General features: G+C 38.1%; 1 protein-coding gene across 3 annotated transcripts in view; it reads right to left on the minus strand.

Moving 5' to 3' along the window:
- RTN4 (reticulon 4) overlaps positions 1-1,275 on the minus strand; it is a 71,997-nt gene extending 70,722 nt beyond the window's left edge. The window contains exon 1 of one of the 3 annotated variants that reach the window (XM_027072442.2): positions 459-1,275. In XM_027072442.2, coding sequence (XP_026928243.2) covers positions 459-1,020 — 562 coding nt within the window. In that variant the 5' untranslated portion in view covers positions 1,021-1,275. The remainder of the gene's footprint in view (positions 1-458) is intronic. The other 2 variants (XM_053200605.1, XM_053200606.1) reach the window with 2 other exon arrangements.
- Positions 1,276-15,226: the final 13,951 nt, after the last annotated feature.

The raw sequence follows: 15,226 nt of genomic DNA on the forward strand, positions 1-15,226 counted from the left end.
TGGCAAACAGACTAGCAGCGAAACTGCGCCTTTTCCCTAGGAATGACCCAGCCTGGGAGACAAAAGATTAAGGGCGCCAAGGCCTTTCCATCCTCACCCGGGAACCTAGCCAGCCCAACGCACAACCCTAGTTCCTCGATACAAACCCAGCTCCTATTAGGGGTGGATGCCTAACTTCCGGGACGCAGAGGGATAGGGACTATGGGGAAGAAGCCGGGAGCCGACGGGGTGCACGTGTTCCCCGATACCGAGACAGACAATAAAGAACAAGCCCGGGTTTCCTCGGCCGCCCCACCCTGCTCCTGGCGGCTCCCACCAGCGGGGGCGCCTTCGCCCCAAGGTCCACGGACAAAGCCCCTCGGGGCCGGAGAGGAGGGCTCCGCCCGAGGCATCTGGGGGTACACACAAAAGACAGAGGGCGCGAGGGACTGCGCGAGGAGTAAGGGCACGGCACTCACCCACTGAGCCTGAGGAGCCCCTGCGCTTGGGCGCGGCCGGGGTGGAGGGGGGCGCGGCAGGGGCCGGGGCGGGTGGGGTCCACACGGGCTCGGCCTGGGGGCTCACGCTGGCCGGGGGGGGAGGAGGAGGAGGCCGGGCCGGTGGCTCATCGTCCTCGGGGAGCTTGGAGGGCGAGGCTGCGGCAGCGGAGGGCAGGGATGGCGCGGGCACAGAGGGCGACACAGGGCTCGGATCCCAAGACGGCGGCCGCTCCGGGGCTGCGGGGGGCGCGGCCGGCAGTGGCCCCCGGGGCGCCGGAGGCACGAAGTCACTGCCGAAGTCCAGCAGGGGCGCGCCAGCGGCGGGGGCGGTGGGCACTGGGGCTGCCGACAGCCCAGCGGCGGGCTTCCTCTCCAGCACCTCCAGCTCCTCTAAGTCCTCGTCCTCGTCCTCCTCGTCTTCCTCCTCGTCTTCCTCCTCGTCCTCGGGCTCCCTCACGAACTGGTACTTGAACGGGGGCTGAGGCCGGGGTGGGCTGTCCGACGACGAGGAGACCAGAGGTGACTGGTCCATGTCTTCCATGGCTTGCGGGTCGGAGATGATGCTGCAGCTGCTGGCTCCACGGGACGCTTCTCTTCAGAGCCGCGGGCGGTTGTGGGGGTTGGGGAGGACTGAGAGGGGCAGGGCCGAACAAGCCCAGGGACCTGCAGTGGCGACAGCTCCCGGAACAATGAGACTGCTCCTCCTGCCTCCGCGCCCGTGATGCGCCACCCGCCCAGTCCCCAGTTGCCGCCACCGCCCAGACGAGCGAAGGAGACAGGCCAGCAGATTCTCCGCCCAGTTTGGCGTGACTTACCCTCCCTGGCGGGGAGAGGCAGGGTCTGGCGCGGGAGGGAGAGAGCCAATCGGCTACGGGATAGAGACGATGGGCAACCAGCTGGCCCAATGGAAAGAGAAAGAGAGAAAAGTGGGTGGGGCTTTTTGCACTTCCTCTCTCCTACCGGCTGGGGTGGTTTCGATGGGTGGGGCTTGGAGCTGGGAGACCCACCCTTCACCTTGGGTACTTGCGGGTTGGGCCGGGGTCTCTCCTTGTCTTGGAGCTGGAGGTCTGCCTGCGGCCCTAGGGCTCCATAAGCGTGCGGTAGGGCTGGCGGTCTGCCCTGAAGGGTCCGAGAGGTTCTTGGCTCCGCACCCCCGGAAGGGCGTTATCCTGGGGGACTGGGGGTGGTAACTTTCCTCCCAGGAAAGGAAAATCCCAGGGTTGAGAAACGTACTATGAAGTAGGCCCTAAAGATTTATGTATACACTAAGAATTAAAAATTTTTGAAATAAAAAGATTACATTTTTTCAAACTTAAATTACCAGACCAACTCATCACTACTACCTGCAACCTCCTTAAAAGAAAAGAAATTTTTTTGACAGCTTTAAGGTTGTTCTCTATTCAAACTGCAGGCCCTGGATGAAGTAGGCAAAACAGAGCTGGGCTTGGACAGTCTGGAGGACTAAAATCATTTCAAACTCGTCTCATCTCCTTCCAGGACGGTTTTGGGATCTGCATGCTGCTGGACTCACATGGTAGAAAGATGAGTCACCCAAAGAGAGAGAGAGAAGAAAGTGGAAACAAAACGATGCCTTGGAAGGCAAATTTGATTCACATTACATTTCAGTCACCTTAGGCTCATGAGTCAACATTTCAGATGATTCAGGCCTTCTGGGAGTCAGGAAGCCCAGTATTGGTTTGTTTGATATGCTGGAATGAGCATGATCCCCATTCTACTTTTTCCAAAATGGGAGAGGGAGTTTAAAGGAAAGTGGTCACAGAACATACAAGTATCAGCATGCAAAGGGGTTAGAGTCCCTTTTATGGTTCTGGTATATCTTACAGAAATATTCACTGCCTTCCTACTGTGGAGGCCCTGGAGACAGGATGACCTGCTTGCAGATTGCTCACAGTCTAGGCCTGCCCTGTCCAATACCTTAGTCACTGGCCACTTGTGGCTAATGAGCACTTGAAGTATGACTACATGAAATGAGATGTGCCATAAGTTTAAAATGCACAGTAGATTTTGAGTATCAGTATAAAAAAAATTAAAACATCTCAATTTCTGTATGGTTACATTTTGTAATTGATGCTGTTGATGTTGATGTGTTGGAAGAAGTATATTAAATTGTTTTCACTTTTTTTTCTTACTTTTTAAATGTAGCTTCTAAAATATTTTAAGTATATGTATGATCACGTATTTCTTTTGGGCAGTGCTAGTCTAAATAATTAAGAAATTCTGATTGCCATGGGGAATCATTAGGGTTATTTAAGTAAATTCTTAGCTCAAACTAATTAATATTACTCCAGGCTTAATTTAGGTATTAAAAAGGAAAGGCAGTGGTTAGGGAAGAAGGAAGGAGAAATGAATAGGTGGAACACGGATTTTTAGGGCAACAGAATTATTCTGTATGATACTGTAATGGTGGACACATGACATTATACTTTTGGCAAAACCCATTGACTGTCCATCACAAAGAGTGAACCCTAATGTAATGGAGGTTAGTTAATAATATATCAATACTGGTTCATCACTTGTACCATACCAAGATGTTAGTAATAGGGGATGGTTGGAGAGTGGGCATGGTACTCCCTGTACTTTCTGTTCAATTTTTCTATAAATCTAAAATTGCTCTAAGAAACAAAATGTGTTAATTATTTAAGAAGGGAAGGGTAGAACGAGATTTCCTGGAAACATTACCTGATCCGGTTAGCACCACGACATTCAGGACCTGGCATATCCATTCCACAAAGACCAACTGGTTTTATTCCTACAAAATGGCTGAGGTACTTTGAGTTTATTTGGTTTTTATTTTGTGTCATTTTTGAAGAGTAGGAAGAGAGAAACATTAGTGTAGAATTTGGGGGTGAAAAGTTTAATGCCAAACTAAAAATTTTAAACAAAACAGATTCCTACAATGATTACTAAAAGTCATGTTTCAAGTATTTGTCAAAAATTATCAGAAATGTATATGATCTTCAACCGCATACACATACAAAAATATACTAGCAAAATTTTATGGTATGAACTTTTTCTGTTATGTAACAATTTAGCTATCAGTAGTTCAGTCTTCACTGTACTGTTTTCCCCACTATGATTGTTCTGAAACTCCTTAATAGAAAAATTTTACAGTTTTCATATATTATTTGTAAGTTGCTTGCTTATATGATATCTCCACATTCATATATATGTGTGCCTGCTATTACTAAAATAGTCTCAAGGGAATATCTTTAATTTATTAAAAGTGTCATAAAAGGATAATTATGGAAAAGTGGTAGATTTACAACTTTTATAATAAATGGTAAATATTGAGGCAATAATATAAGCACTCTCCTCTGAAGCAGAAGAAAAATAACAATCTTATTGAGCTCAGGGACTTCTAAAATGTAAGTATTTGATGGATGAATTAAGGGTAAAGAGTTTACCCAGTGTTCGTAGAATGATCAACAAAGGATAAGGAAAGGAGACTGTTGCTGATATACCAGAATCAAAAGTAGAGTTAGTTACACATTAGGATAACTACATATAAATACCACTTTCGCTAACAAGAAAATTCTGATGGGCATTTGAAATGCTTAAAGGAAGAATGTAAATTCTTGATCATAATAATAGTTAGAAAAAGAATTATTCAATGAATTACTTTTGAAATTATCTTACCAGAAGTAGAAGATTAAAGTTTTCAGATACCACAAGTTAGTAACTGTTCTGTTAGAACACTACAAGAAATCCATTCATCCTGATGGAATTATAGAATCTCAGAGTTGGAAGGAATCTGGGAGATCAGTTTGACCAATTTCCTTACCATTACAAGAATTCCCTACAGAAAGTTTTTTAAAGTTGACCATCGGTGCTAGATTAAAAACAGCCACAAACTCTTTGCAACAACTCCCATTCAGAGGTAGGGTCAGTTTCCCCACCCCTTCTGAGCTGGCCTTGTGACTTTCTTGACCAATAGAATGCTCTGGAAGTGAGTTCCAAGCCTAACTAGCAAAGGCACTGCAGCTTCTATTCTCACTGTCTTGGAACACTGAGGCTAAAGATGAGATACACATGGAGAAAGAGACCTAGCTGACTCTCTGGGAGCTGAGGTCCCAGAAATGTGAGACCATTTCAGATTCTGCAGCCAACCCACAGAATCATAAAAAGTAATAAATCATTGTTTTAAACTACTACCTTTTGGGATGGTTCATTACAGAACAAAAGCTAGTTTAAACATCATCTGTTTTGTGCTTTACTCATTCGTATATGAAATATTTATTGGGTATTTACTCTTCATCATGCACATGGAATACAGCACTGAACAACTCAGCACAAATGTGCCTGGACATTTTCAGGGAGACTCACCGCTTAAGGAAATATCCCATCCTGTTTCTATTATATTATACCTTATTGCAGAAAGCTCAATTGATACCTAATCCATGTACACAGAACAGGTTATTTGTCCTTCTATCATGTATGCCCCATGAAAGAGTTAAAAGGCATAGGATAGCTATATTCTTGTCTACATATGTAGAGTGGGTTCAGCAACCACAGGAAAAAGATGAGAGGTTAATTCCTGACAAACTTATATCAAGAGCTGTGCACAACTTTTTTGTCTACTGGAAATGACCTGCCAATATTCAAGATCACCACTGAATTACATTCAACCTTTGTCTTTAAAAACAAAACAAAACAAAACAAAACAAAACAAAACAAAAAAAACCTGAAACATCATGTTGGCAGTCCTAAGGGGAAAACTAAAAACTTGCTGTGTCATTGTCCCTACCATTTTTCATGAAATGCAGTTCATGGTTCTGGTTAACATCTTGACTTATACTAAGTTCATTCTAAAATGAGAATAGAAATAGAAGTATTATAAGATCAACATCTTCAGCCATGCTAGTTAAGCGTTGAAAATTATTGGGACACCTGGGTGGCTCAGTTGGTTAAGCGTCCAACTTCAACTGAGGTCAGAATCTCGCAGTTCGTGGGTTAGAGGCCTGTGTGGAGCTCTGTGTTGACAGCTCAGAACCTGGAGCCTGCTTCGGATTCTGTGTCTCCCTCCCTCTCTGCCCCTCCCCCATTCATGCTCTGTCTCTCTCGCTCTTTCTCTCAAAAATAAATAAACATTAAAAAAGAAAAAAGAAAGAAAATTACTGTTGGACCTAAAATCAAGTTTTTAAGTTCCAAGAAGAAATCACATAAAAGCCAAGTGAAAGTCATAATTAAAATTGAACCTAGTCTTTCTCCTTTAACCTTCTTTGGTCCTCCACATTAATACTGCATTCCCTTAGGCTAAATTCAATATGCATCATTTCTCTGGTGAAATTTATTGTGATCTAATATAAAAACTATTTTTGATTCAGAAGAAAATTAATTTTGATCTAGCAGCACAAATCCAAGCAGAGAAATTCTTAAACCATCTTAGACAAATAAAAATCTATCCTCATGAGAAAAAAGAACTACAGAAAAGAGTTCACAAAATGATCTCAGTTATAAATAACTCATTCCAGCATCTCACCTATTCTTCCTAATACCTAAAAACTGAAGTATAATTTCTGCTGTTTTATTTTCAGTGGAAATAGAAACCAGGTAGTCACTAGCTTTACAATAAACATGACTCATTTACTCAACTAAAATCTATTGAGCTTCTAGGTTCTGGTGATAAAGGGTAAATAAAACACACTTCTTACCATCAAGGAACATATAATCTAGTTTATAGAAAAATATATAGGTATGTATACACATATATGTGTAAACATATTCATATATATGTGTATATATGTATGTGAATATATGGAATATACATATATTAATATAATTCATACTATAAGTATATAATATGCATATTATATACTTACATAATTAATACAATATAATTCATACTATATATATATGTATATATTAGAGAAAGAGTGAAACAGACATATTCCAGCAGAGTTTGGGAAGGCTTCATAAAAGGTGCTACTCTTTTAAGGTAAAGAAAGAAGGGAAGGCATCTAATGAAGGGAAAATAGCACCTATAGAGGAAGAGGAGTTAAACTCCAATATAGATTCAAGGCATAGAGAGACATCAGGTATGGTTAGAGAGGTAGAAAATGACTGAAGATAAAACCAAATAAAGAAATCAAATACAGACTATGAAGGGTCTCAAATGCCATGCTAAAGAGTGAAGCTATTATTCTCTACGTAAAGAGTTATTAAAAGTCTTTAAGCAAAATGGGGACACCTGGGTGGCTGATTGGATTAAGCATCCAACCCTTCATCTAGGTTCAGGTCATGATCTCACAGTTCCTGGGATCAAGCCCCTCACTGGGCTCTGCTCTGACAGTGCGGAGCCTGCTTGGGATTTTCTCTCTCTTCCTCTCTCTCTCTGCCCCTTCCCCATGCTCTCTGTCTCTCTCTGTCTCTTACTCTCAAAATAAATAAATAAACTTAAAAAAAAAAAAGGCTTTAAGTAAAATGGTGAGATGACCTGATTGCTAATTTACAAAAATAGTAGTGATAGTGTTATAAACATAGATGAGTATGGATGCTAGAATAAGGAAATAACATTTAGGATGCAATTATATAATATTACAGGTAATCTTTGCCCAGTAACTTGATTATAGCTACTATAGTTTAAGTGAAACATAATTACTGCTTAGAGTTTGGGCAAAAATTGATGAAAGCGTGAACCAATAGTTTAGGAAATAGGAGAAGATAAAATTGAAAAACACTGAAGAAAGATGAATTCATAGAATTTGGTGACTAATAGGATGGAGGGGCTGATGGAAAAGAAGAAGAGCTGAAATAAGCTTTATGCTTAGGTGGCAAGGTATATTGGTGCTACCATGGTGAAAGCAAATAAATCAGGAGAGGAAGCACGGAACTGGTGAGTAATGCTGGGGAGAATATAATGACCTTAATTTTTAGATACATTGACCTTGAGTTGCCTTTGGAATATTGAGTAGAAACAATCAGGAAGCAGCTGCAAAGCCAGGGCTGGGACTTAGGATGACGTTGTAGTCTGGACAGCAGGTACCTAAGTGTTAGTTAAGTTTCATGGGTAAAGTCTTGGGGGGAAAGTGTGGGGTGGGGGCAGTTGAGCAGGTTGATGCATATTGTTTGCTATTCTCAGAGAACAGGGCCTAGAAAGGAGCCATGGGAAACACCAACACGAAATATCTCTGGATGTACTAGAACAATGCTATTTCCACATAATCTTTACTTTTCCTGGGCAAAACAAAAAACCTCCCTTTTGCTTTTCTTCATAGGTCTAGTTGTTCAGTTTCCTTTTATCTTCTCCATCCTCTTTAAATATTAAACTCAGAACTCCAAATAGTATTCCGGTAAGTACTCAATATAATTACATTTAGCACTAAGTAATCTATAGCAGTAGGGACAATACCAATAATTTAAACCACAGATAATCCTTAAACCCTCATTAAGCTGGTAGCACCAGCCTCTTAGCCAAAAACAAGTAGTAGAATTGCCTGGTGGTCTTTAACCTCTACGTGTAACTGACCACCCTCTAATGAAGGTGCTGAAGAGAAGGAAATGGTTGAAAGAAAAGCAATAAGAGATTAAGCAAGCTCCATTAAATTAAAAAATTAACTAGACAATAAATGGTTCTTTTGTATACTACTTGTATTTATGAGGTATGGGATTTTTTTTTTTAATCAACAGATCTACATTTCTCATACTCAACTTGTTTTCTGCTTTCCAGAGAACTCAGAAATACATTCATCACTGGAAATGCCATAATATATTGCCTTGCCTGTGTCTTTTTTGAAACTCTCTTTCCTTTTATTGCTACAGACTCACTGTGATCTACATTTCCATCTTATCTTAGTATTATTTATTGTCCTAGGTGGAAATTTATCCTGTCAGGTGGTAAAAGAAAGGTAAGTCATTTGTGAATAAGGACCTAGCATAGTCAAATACATAGAGGCAGGGAGTAGAACAGTGGGTCTCAGGGGCTAGAGGGAGGGGCAGGCAATGGGGAGTTAGTGTTTAATGAGTAGACAGCTTCAGGATGGAATGATGCAAAATTTCTGGAGATAGATGGTCATGATGGTTGTACAACAATATGAATGTACTTAATGCCACTGAACTGTGTACTTAAAAGTGGTTAAAATGGTAAATTTTATGCCATGCATATTTGACCACACTAAAAAATTTTTATTGCAATTATAAAAAAATTAACATAAGTTAGAAGATAAACTTGAAAGATCTCCCAGAAAACAGAAAAAAGAACAAAAAGATATATCAACAACAAACAAGTAGAAATTAAAGGTTTCTTTTTTTAAATCAATATCATTTACAATAGCATCAGAAAACATGAAATATTTAAGGATGGATTAAACAAAATATGCCCACTACCATTACACTACAAATATTGCTGAGAGAAATTTAAAAAACTAAAAGGACTTCAACTTTTATTTCAACATTTATGAGAAAGCTACAATGATGAAGACAGTGTGGTACTGGCATAAAGATAGACAAAGAGATGCGTGGGACAGAATAGAGAGTCCAAAAAATAGACTCAGAGACACACACATATATAGCCAATTAATTTTTGACAAGAGTACCAAGGTATTTCAATGGGATAAAAATTGTCTTTTCAAACAAATGGTGCTAGAACAAATGGATATCCATATACAAAAAAAAAAAGAAATCAATAAATAAAAAAATTTGGATTCTAATCTCACATGCAAAAAAATTAACCCAAATGAATCATGGGCCTAAATAGAACAGCTATAAACTATAAAACAATAAAATTTCTTGAAGCAAACATAGAATAAAATCTTGGCAAGGATTTATAATAAACGCTTTTGCAAGTATAAAATGGCACAATAACTGTAGAAAATCATCTGGAAATTTCCTATGAAGTTAAACATACCTAATCACATGACCCAGAAATTCCATACTCGGGTATTTATCAAGAAGAAATGAAAACCAGAAATGACCTATATGTCCACCAACTAGTGAATAGACCAACAACACATGACTTTGGAAATCCACTCAGCAATAATAAGGAACAAACTATTGATGTATATAGCATAAAAGAAACTCCAAAGAATTATATTAAATGAAAGAAGCAAGACACAAAAGCCTACATTCTATATGATTCTGTTTATGTGACATTTTAAAATAGGCAAAACTCCCAGGGGGTAGGGAAGGGAAGGAGGGTGACTGCAGAGAGGATGAGGGAATTTTTGGGGTTTGTTTGGTTTTTTTAAGTTTATTTATATTGAGAGAAGGGGAGGGGAGGGGCAGAGAGAGAGGAGAGAGCAAGAATCCCAAGCAGGCTCCACACCATCAGCATAGAGCCCAGTGCAGGGCTCAAATCCATGAACCATGAGATCATGACCTGAGTCAAAGTCAGAGATGAGGGAACTTTTTGGAGTAATAGTGGTGAAGGCTATACAACTATATACATTGTCAAAACTCATTGAACTGTACAATTAAAATGAGTGAAATTTATTGGGTAAAAATTTTATCTCAATACAGATGTTTTTTTAAAAAAAGACAAAGATATAATACAGAGGACAAAAGATAGGAAAGTTAGAAGATCTCAAGGATGGAACTAGACGGTATTATGCTAAGCAAAATTAGTCAGTCAGAAAAAGACAAATATCATATTACTTCACTCATATGCGGACTTGAAGACACAAACCAGATGAATATAAGAGAAGGTAAGCAAAAATAATATAAAAACAGGGAGGGGGACAAAACATAAGAGACTCTTAAATATGGAGAACAAATGGAGGGTTACTGGAAGGGTGGTGGGAGGGGGGATGGGCTAAATGGGTAAGAGGCATTAAGGAATCTACTCCTGAAATCATTGTTGCATTATATGCTAACCAATTTGGATGTAAATGAAAAAAATAAAATTAAAAACAAAAAAAGAAAGAAAGTTAGAAGATCAGTTTGGAAGGCCTATGAATCACTAACAAGAGATCCACAAAGAAAGACCAGAAAAAACACTAAGTTTTCTATTAATCTAACTTGCCCTCTAGAAAGGTGAACTTGCAGTACAGTACTACATGCTCCATGACAGAGCATTATTTAAGAGTTTACATTTTAACTCAACCTTATAATTGTGTGCAGATTGTTTGAATGTCAAGAAATGTTTTAAGACTATTTCTTAAACAGTTTTCCTTCTCTAAATCAATCACCCTTTATCTCTATGAAATTGATAGTGCTGTAAATACAATCTAAGTCTACCTTAAGTTCTTATTTAGATCTTAGAGTTGGGTTTGGTTGCTATTTTCAGATGACTATGTAAGGTGCAATTTTTTTTTTGAGTTCTATTTTTCTCCTGCCGCCCCCCACAAAATTGAATTTATTTAAACTAAAAAACAAACAAACAAAAAAATACACAGTTCACCCGTTTCTCCCACCCCTCACCCCCACCTCTGGCAGCTGCTCATCTGTTCCCTGTATCTATGAGCTTGGGTTTTGTTTTGTTTTTTTAGATCCATATGAAATCATATGGGATCTATGTGTCTCCCTCTGACTCATTTCACTTAGTGTAATACCTTGTAGGTCCATCCATGTTCTTCAAATGGCAAGATCTCATTCTTTTTTGTGGCTGAGTAACATATATATACACAGACAGACCACATCTTCTTTATCTATTCATCTATTCTATCTAATCCTTGGTTTATTTCTATATCTTGGCTATTGTAAATAATGCTGCAGTAAAAATAGGGGTGCATATATCTTTCTAATTAGTGTTTGTGTTTTCTTTGGGTAAATATCCTGTAGTGGAATTACTGGATCATATGGTATTTCTATTTTTAATTTTTTGAGGAACCTCCATACTGTTTTCCACAATGGTTGCACCAATTTGCATTCCCACCAATAGTGCATGAGGTTCCTTTTTCTCCACATCCCGCTAATATTTATTTCTTGTCTTTTTGATACTAGCCATTCTTATTGGTTTAAGGTGGTATTTCATTGTGGTTTTGACTTACATCTCCCTGATGATTAATGATGTTGAACATCTTTTCATGTGCCTGTTGGTGTTTTGCATGTCTTCTTTAGAAAATTACCTATTCAGATCTTCTGCCCATTTTTAATTCAGATTGTTTTTTGCTATTGAGTTATAGCAGTTTGTTTCTATATTTTGGATATTAGCCCCTTATCAGATATGTGATTTGAAAATATTTTTTCCCATCTGGTAAATTGTCTTTTCATTTTCTTGATGGCATCCTTTGCTATAAAGAGCTTTATAGTTTAATGTAGTTTGCACTTGTTTACTTTGCTTGTGTTTCTTTTGCTTTTGGTGTCAGTTTCAAAAAAAATCATCACTAATACCTAAGTTGAGGAGTTCACCGCCTATGTTTCTGCTAGGAGCTTTATGGTAAGTCTTACATGCAAGTCTTTAATCCATTTTGAGTTAAGTTTTATGTATGGTATAAAATTGTAGTCCAATTTCATTCTTTTGCATGTGGCTGTCCAGTTTTCCTAACATCATTTATTAAAGAGACTGTCCTTTCTACGTATATTCTTGTCTCCTTTGTCATAAATTAATTGACCATATATAGTGTGGGTTCAATTCTGGGGTCTCTATTCTGTTCTCTTTATCTATGTGTCTGTTTTTATACCAATACCATACTGTTTTAATTACTATTGTTTTGTAATATAATCTGAAAATCAGGGATTGTGAGGCTCAAAGAGATCCACAACAAAACATTATGATTAAAATGTCCAAAGTTAAGAACAAGAAGAGAATATTAAAAGCAGCAAGAGAAGAACAACTTCTAACATACAAGGGAACCTTCATACAATGAATCAGATTTTTCAGCAGAAATTTTGTAGACCAGAAGAGAAGGGAAAAATATATTTAAAGTGCTAAAAGAAAAAACTTCCAGTCAAGAATATAAACCATCACTGGAAAGGTAAATATATACTAAAGGTAGTGGATTGATCACTTGTAAAGCTAGTATGAAGACTAAAAGACAAAATTATAAAAATGACTATGATTACTATAATTCTTCAAGAGATATACAATAGAAAAAGATGTAGAATGTGACATCAAAGCAAAACCTGGGGGGAGGGGTGAGAGTAAAATTGTTGAGTTTTAGAATGGGATCAAACCTAAGTTGCTATCAACTTAAAATAGACTGTTATAGATACAAGTTTTATAGGTTAGCCTCATGATAAACACAAAGCAAAAATGTATAGTAAATACACAAACAATAAAAGACAGGAATATAAGCACACCAGTAAAGAAAGTCACCAAACCACACACACACACACACACACACACACACACACAAAGAGGGAGAGAGAGAGAGATAGAGAGAGATTGAGAGAGCAAGGGAAAAAGAAAGGAACAGAGAGGAACTACAAAACAGCCATAAAACAACAGAATGGCAATAAGCACATAGCTACTAGTAATTACTTTAAATGTAAATGGACTAAATTCTCCAACTGATAGAGTAGTTGAATGGATAAAAAGACAAGTTCCATCTATATGCTCCCTACAAGAGACTTATTTTAGACATAAGAACACATACAAAGACTGAAAGTGACAGGATGGAAAAAAAAACATCCTATATAAATGGAAACCAAAAGAAAGCTGGAGTAACTATACTTACATCAGACAAAATAGACTTTATTTTTTATACGTCAGATAAAATAGACTTTAAAAGAAAGACTATAATGAGACAATGAAGGGTACATAATGATTAAGGGGTCAATCCGACAAGAGGGTACAACAATTGTAAATTGTAAAAGAGGGTATTAACAGATAAAAACAAACAAACTATTAATAGACCTTGAGGGAGAAATAGCTACACAATAATAGTAGGGAACTTGAGTACACCACTTACATCAGTGGATAAATCCCCCAGATGGAATCAATAAAGAATCATCAGCCTCAAATGACATATTAGATGAGATGGACGTCAATATTTACAGAACATTCCATCCCAAAGCAGCAGAATACACATTCTTCTCAAGTGCACAAAGAACATTTTCCAAGATAGATCATATGTTAGTCCACAAAACAAGTCTTAATAAATTTAAGAGAATTGAAATTATATCAAGTATCTTTTCTGAACCAGTGGTATGAACTAGAAATTAATTATACAAAGAAAACCAGAAAATTCACAAATATGTGAAGATTAAACTTGCTATGGAACAACCAATGAATTAAAGAAGAAATTTTAAAAGTAAATAAAAAATACCTTGAGATAGATGAAAGCAGAAATATGATGTCACAAAACTTACAGGATGCAGCAAAGCAGTTCTAAAAGGAAAGTTAATAGTGATGAATGTCTACCTCAAGAAAAAAGAAAAGTCTTAAACCACCCATCTTTGCACCTCAATGAACTAGAAAAAGAAAAACAAATGAGGCTGAAGTTAGTAGGAGAAAATAACAAAGATTATAGCAGACATTAGTGAAATAGAGACTAAAAAGACAGTAGAAAAGATCAATGAAATGAAGAGGTAGTTATTTTAAGAGATAAACAAAACTGACAGAGCTCTAGCTAGACTCACCCAAAAAAGGACTCAAATAAATAGAATCAGAGATGAAAGAGATGTTACAACTGACACCACAGAACTACAAAGGATCATAAGAGTCTACTATGAACAATTACATATCAACAAATTGGACCACCTAGAAGAAATAGATAAATTTCTAAAAACATACAACTTATCAAGACTAAAGCATGACGAAATAGAAAATCTGAACAGGGGACACCTGGTGGCTCAGTCGGTTAAGCAGCTGACTCTTGGTTTCAACTCAGGTCATGATCTCACAGTTTGTGTGCTTGAGCCTCACATGGGGTTCTGCCCTGATGTGCAGAGCCTGCTTGGGATTCATTCTCAATCTCTCTCTCTCTCTCTCTCTCCCTGCCCCTGCCCTACTTGCTCTCTCTCTCTCTCTCTCAAGATAAATAAACTTTAAAAAAGAAAGAAAGAAAGAAAGAAAGAAAGAAAGAAAGAAAGAAAGAAAGAAAGAAAGAAAGAAAGAAAGAAAATCTAACAGAATAATTACTAGTAAGGAGATTGCATCAGTAATCAAAAAATATCCAACAAACAAAAATCCAGAACCAGATGGCTTCACTGGTAAATACTATCAAACATTTAAAGAAGTACTAAGGGTAATCCTTCACAAACTCTACCAAAAATAGAAGAGGAGGGAACTCTTCCAAACTCATTTTATTAGACTAGCATTACTTGGATACCAAAAGCAAACAAAGATTCCATAAGAAAAGAAAATTATAGGCCAATATTCCTGATGAACATAGTCACAAAATCCTCAACAAAATATTAGCAAATTGAAGCCAGCAAAACATTACAAGGATCATATACCATAATCAAGTGAGATTTATTCCAGGGATGCAAGGATGGTTTAACACAGCAAATCAGTCAATGTGATATGCCACATTAACAAAATACAGGATAAAAGTCATATTATCATCGCAATAGACATAGAAAAAGCATATGACAAAATTCAACATCCACTTATGATAAAAATTCAACAAAGTAGATATAAAGGGAACATACCTCAACACGATAAAGGACATATATAACAAGCCTACAGTTAATATAGTCAGCAGTGAAAAGCTGAAAGCTTTTCCTCTAAGAGCAGAAGCACGACAAGGATGCCCACTCTTGCCACTTTTATTCAACATAGTATTGAAAGTCCTAGCCATAGCAATTAGGCAAGAAAAAAATAAAATGCATCCAAATTGGAAAGAAGAAGTAAAAAACTGTCACTGTTATAGATGACCTAATATTTTACACACAAAACCTTAAAGATT

This window comes from Acinonyx jubatus, chromosome A3 (genome assembly GCF_027475565.1).
Source record: "Acinonyx jubatus isolate Ajub_Pintada_27869175 chromosome A3, VMU_Ajub_asm_v1.0, whole genome shotgun sequence".
In the NCBI taxonomy this organism is placed as follows: Eukaryota; Metazoa; Chordata; class Mammalia; order Carnivora; family Felidae; genus Acinonyx; species Acinonyx jubatus.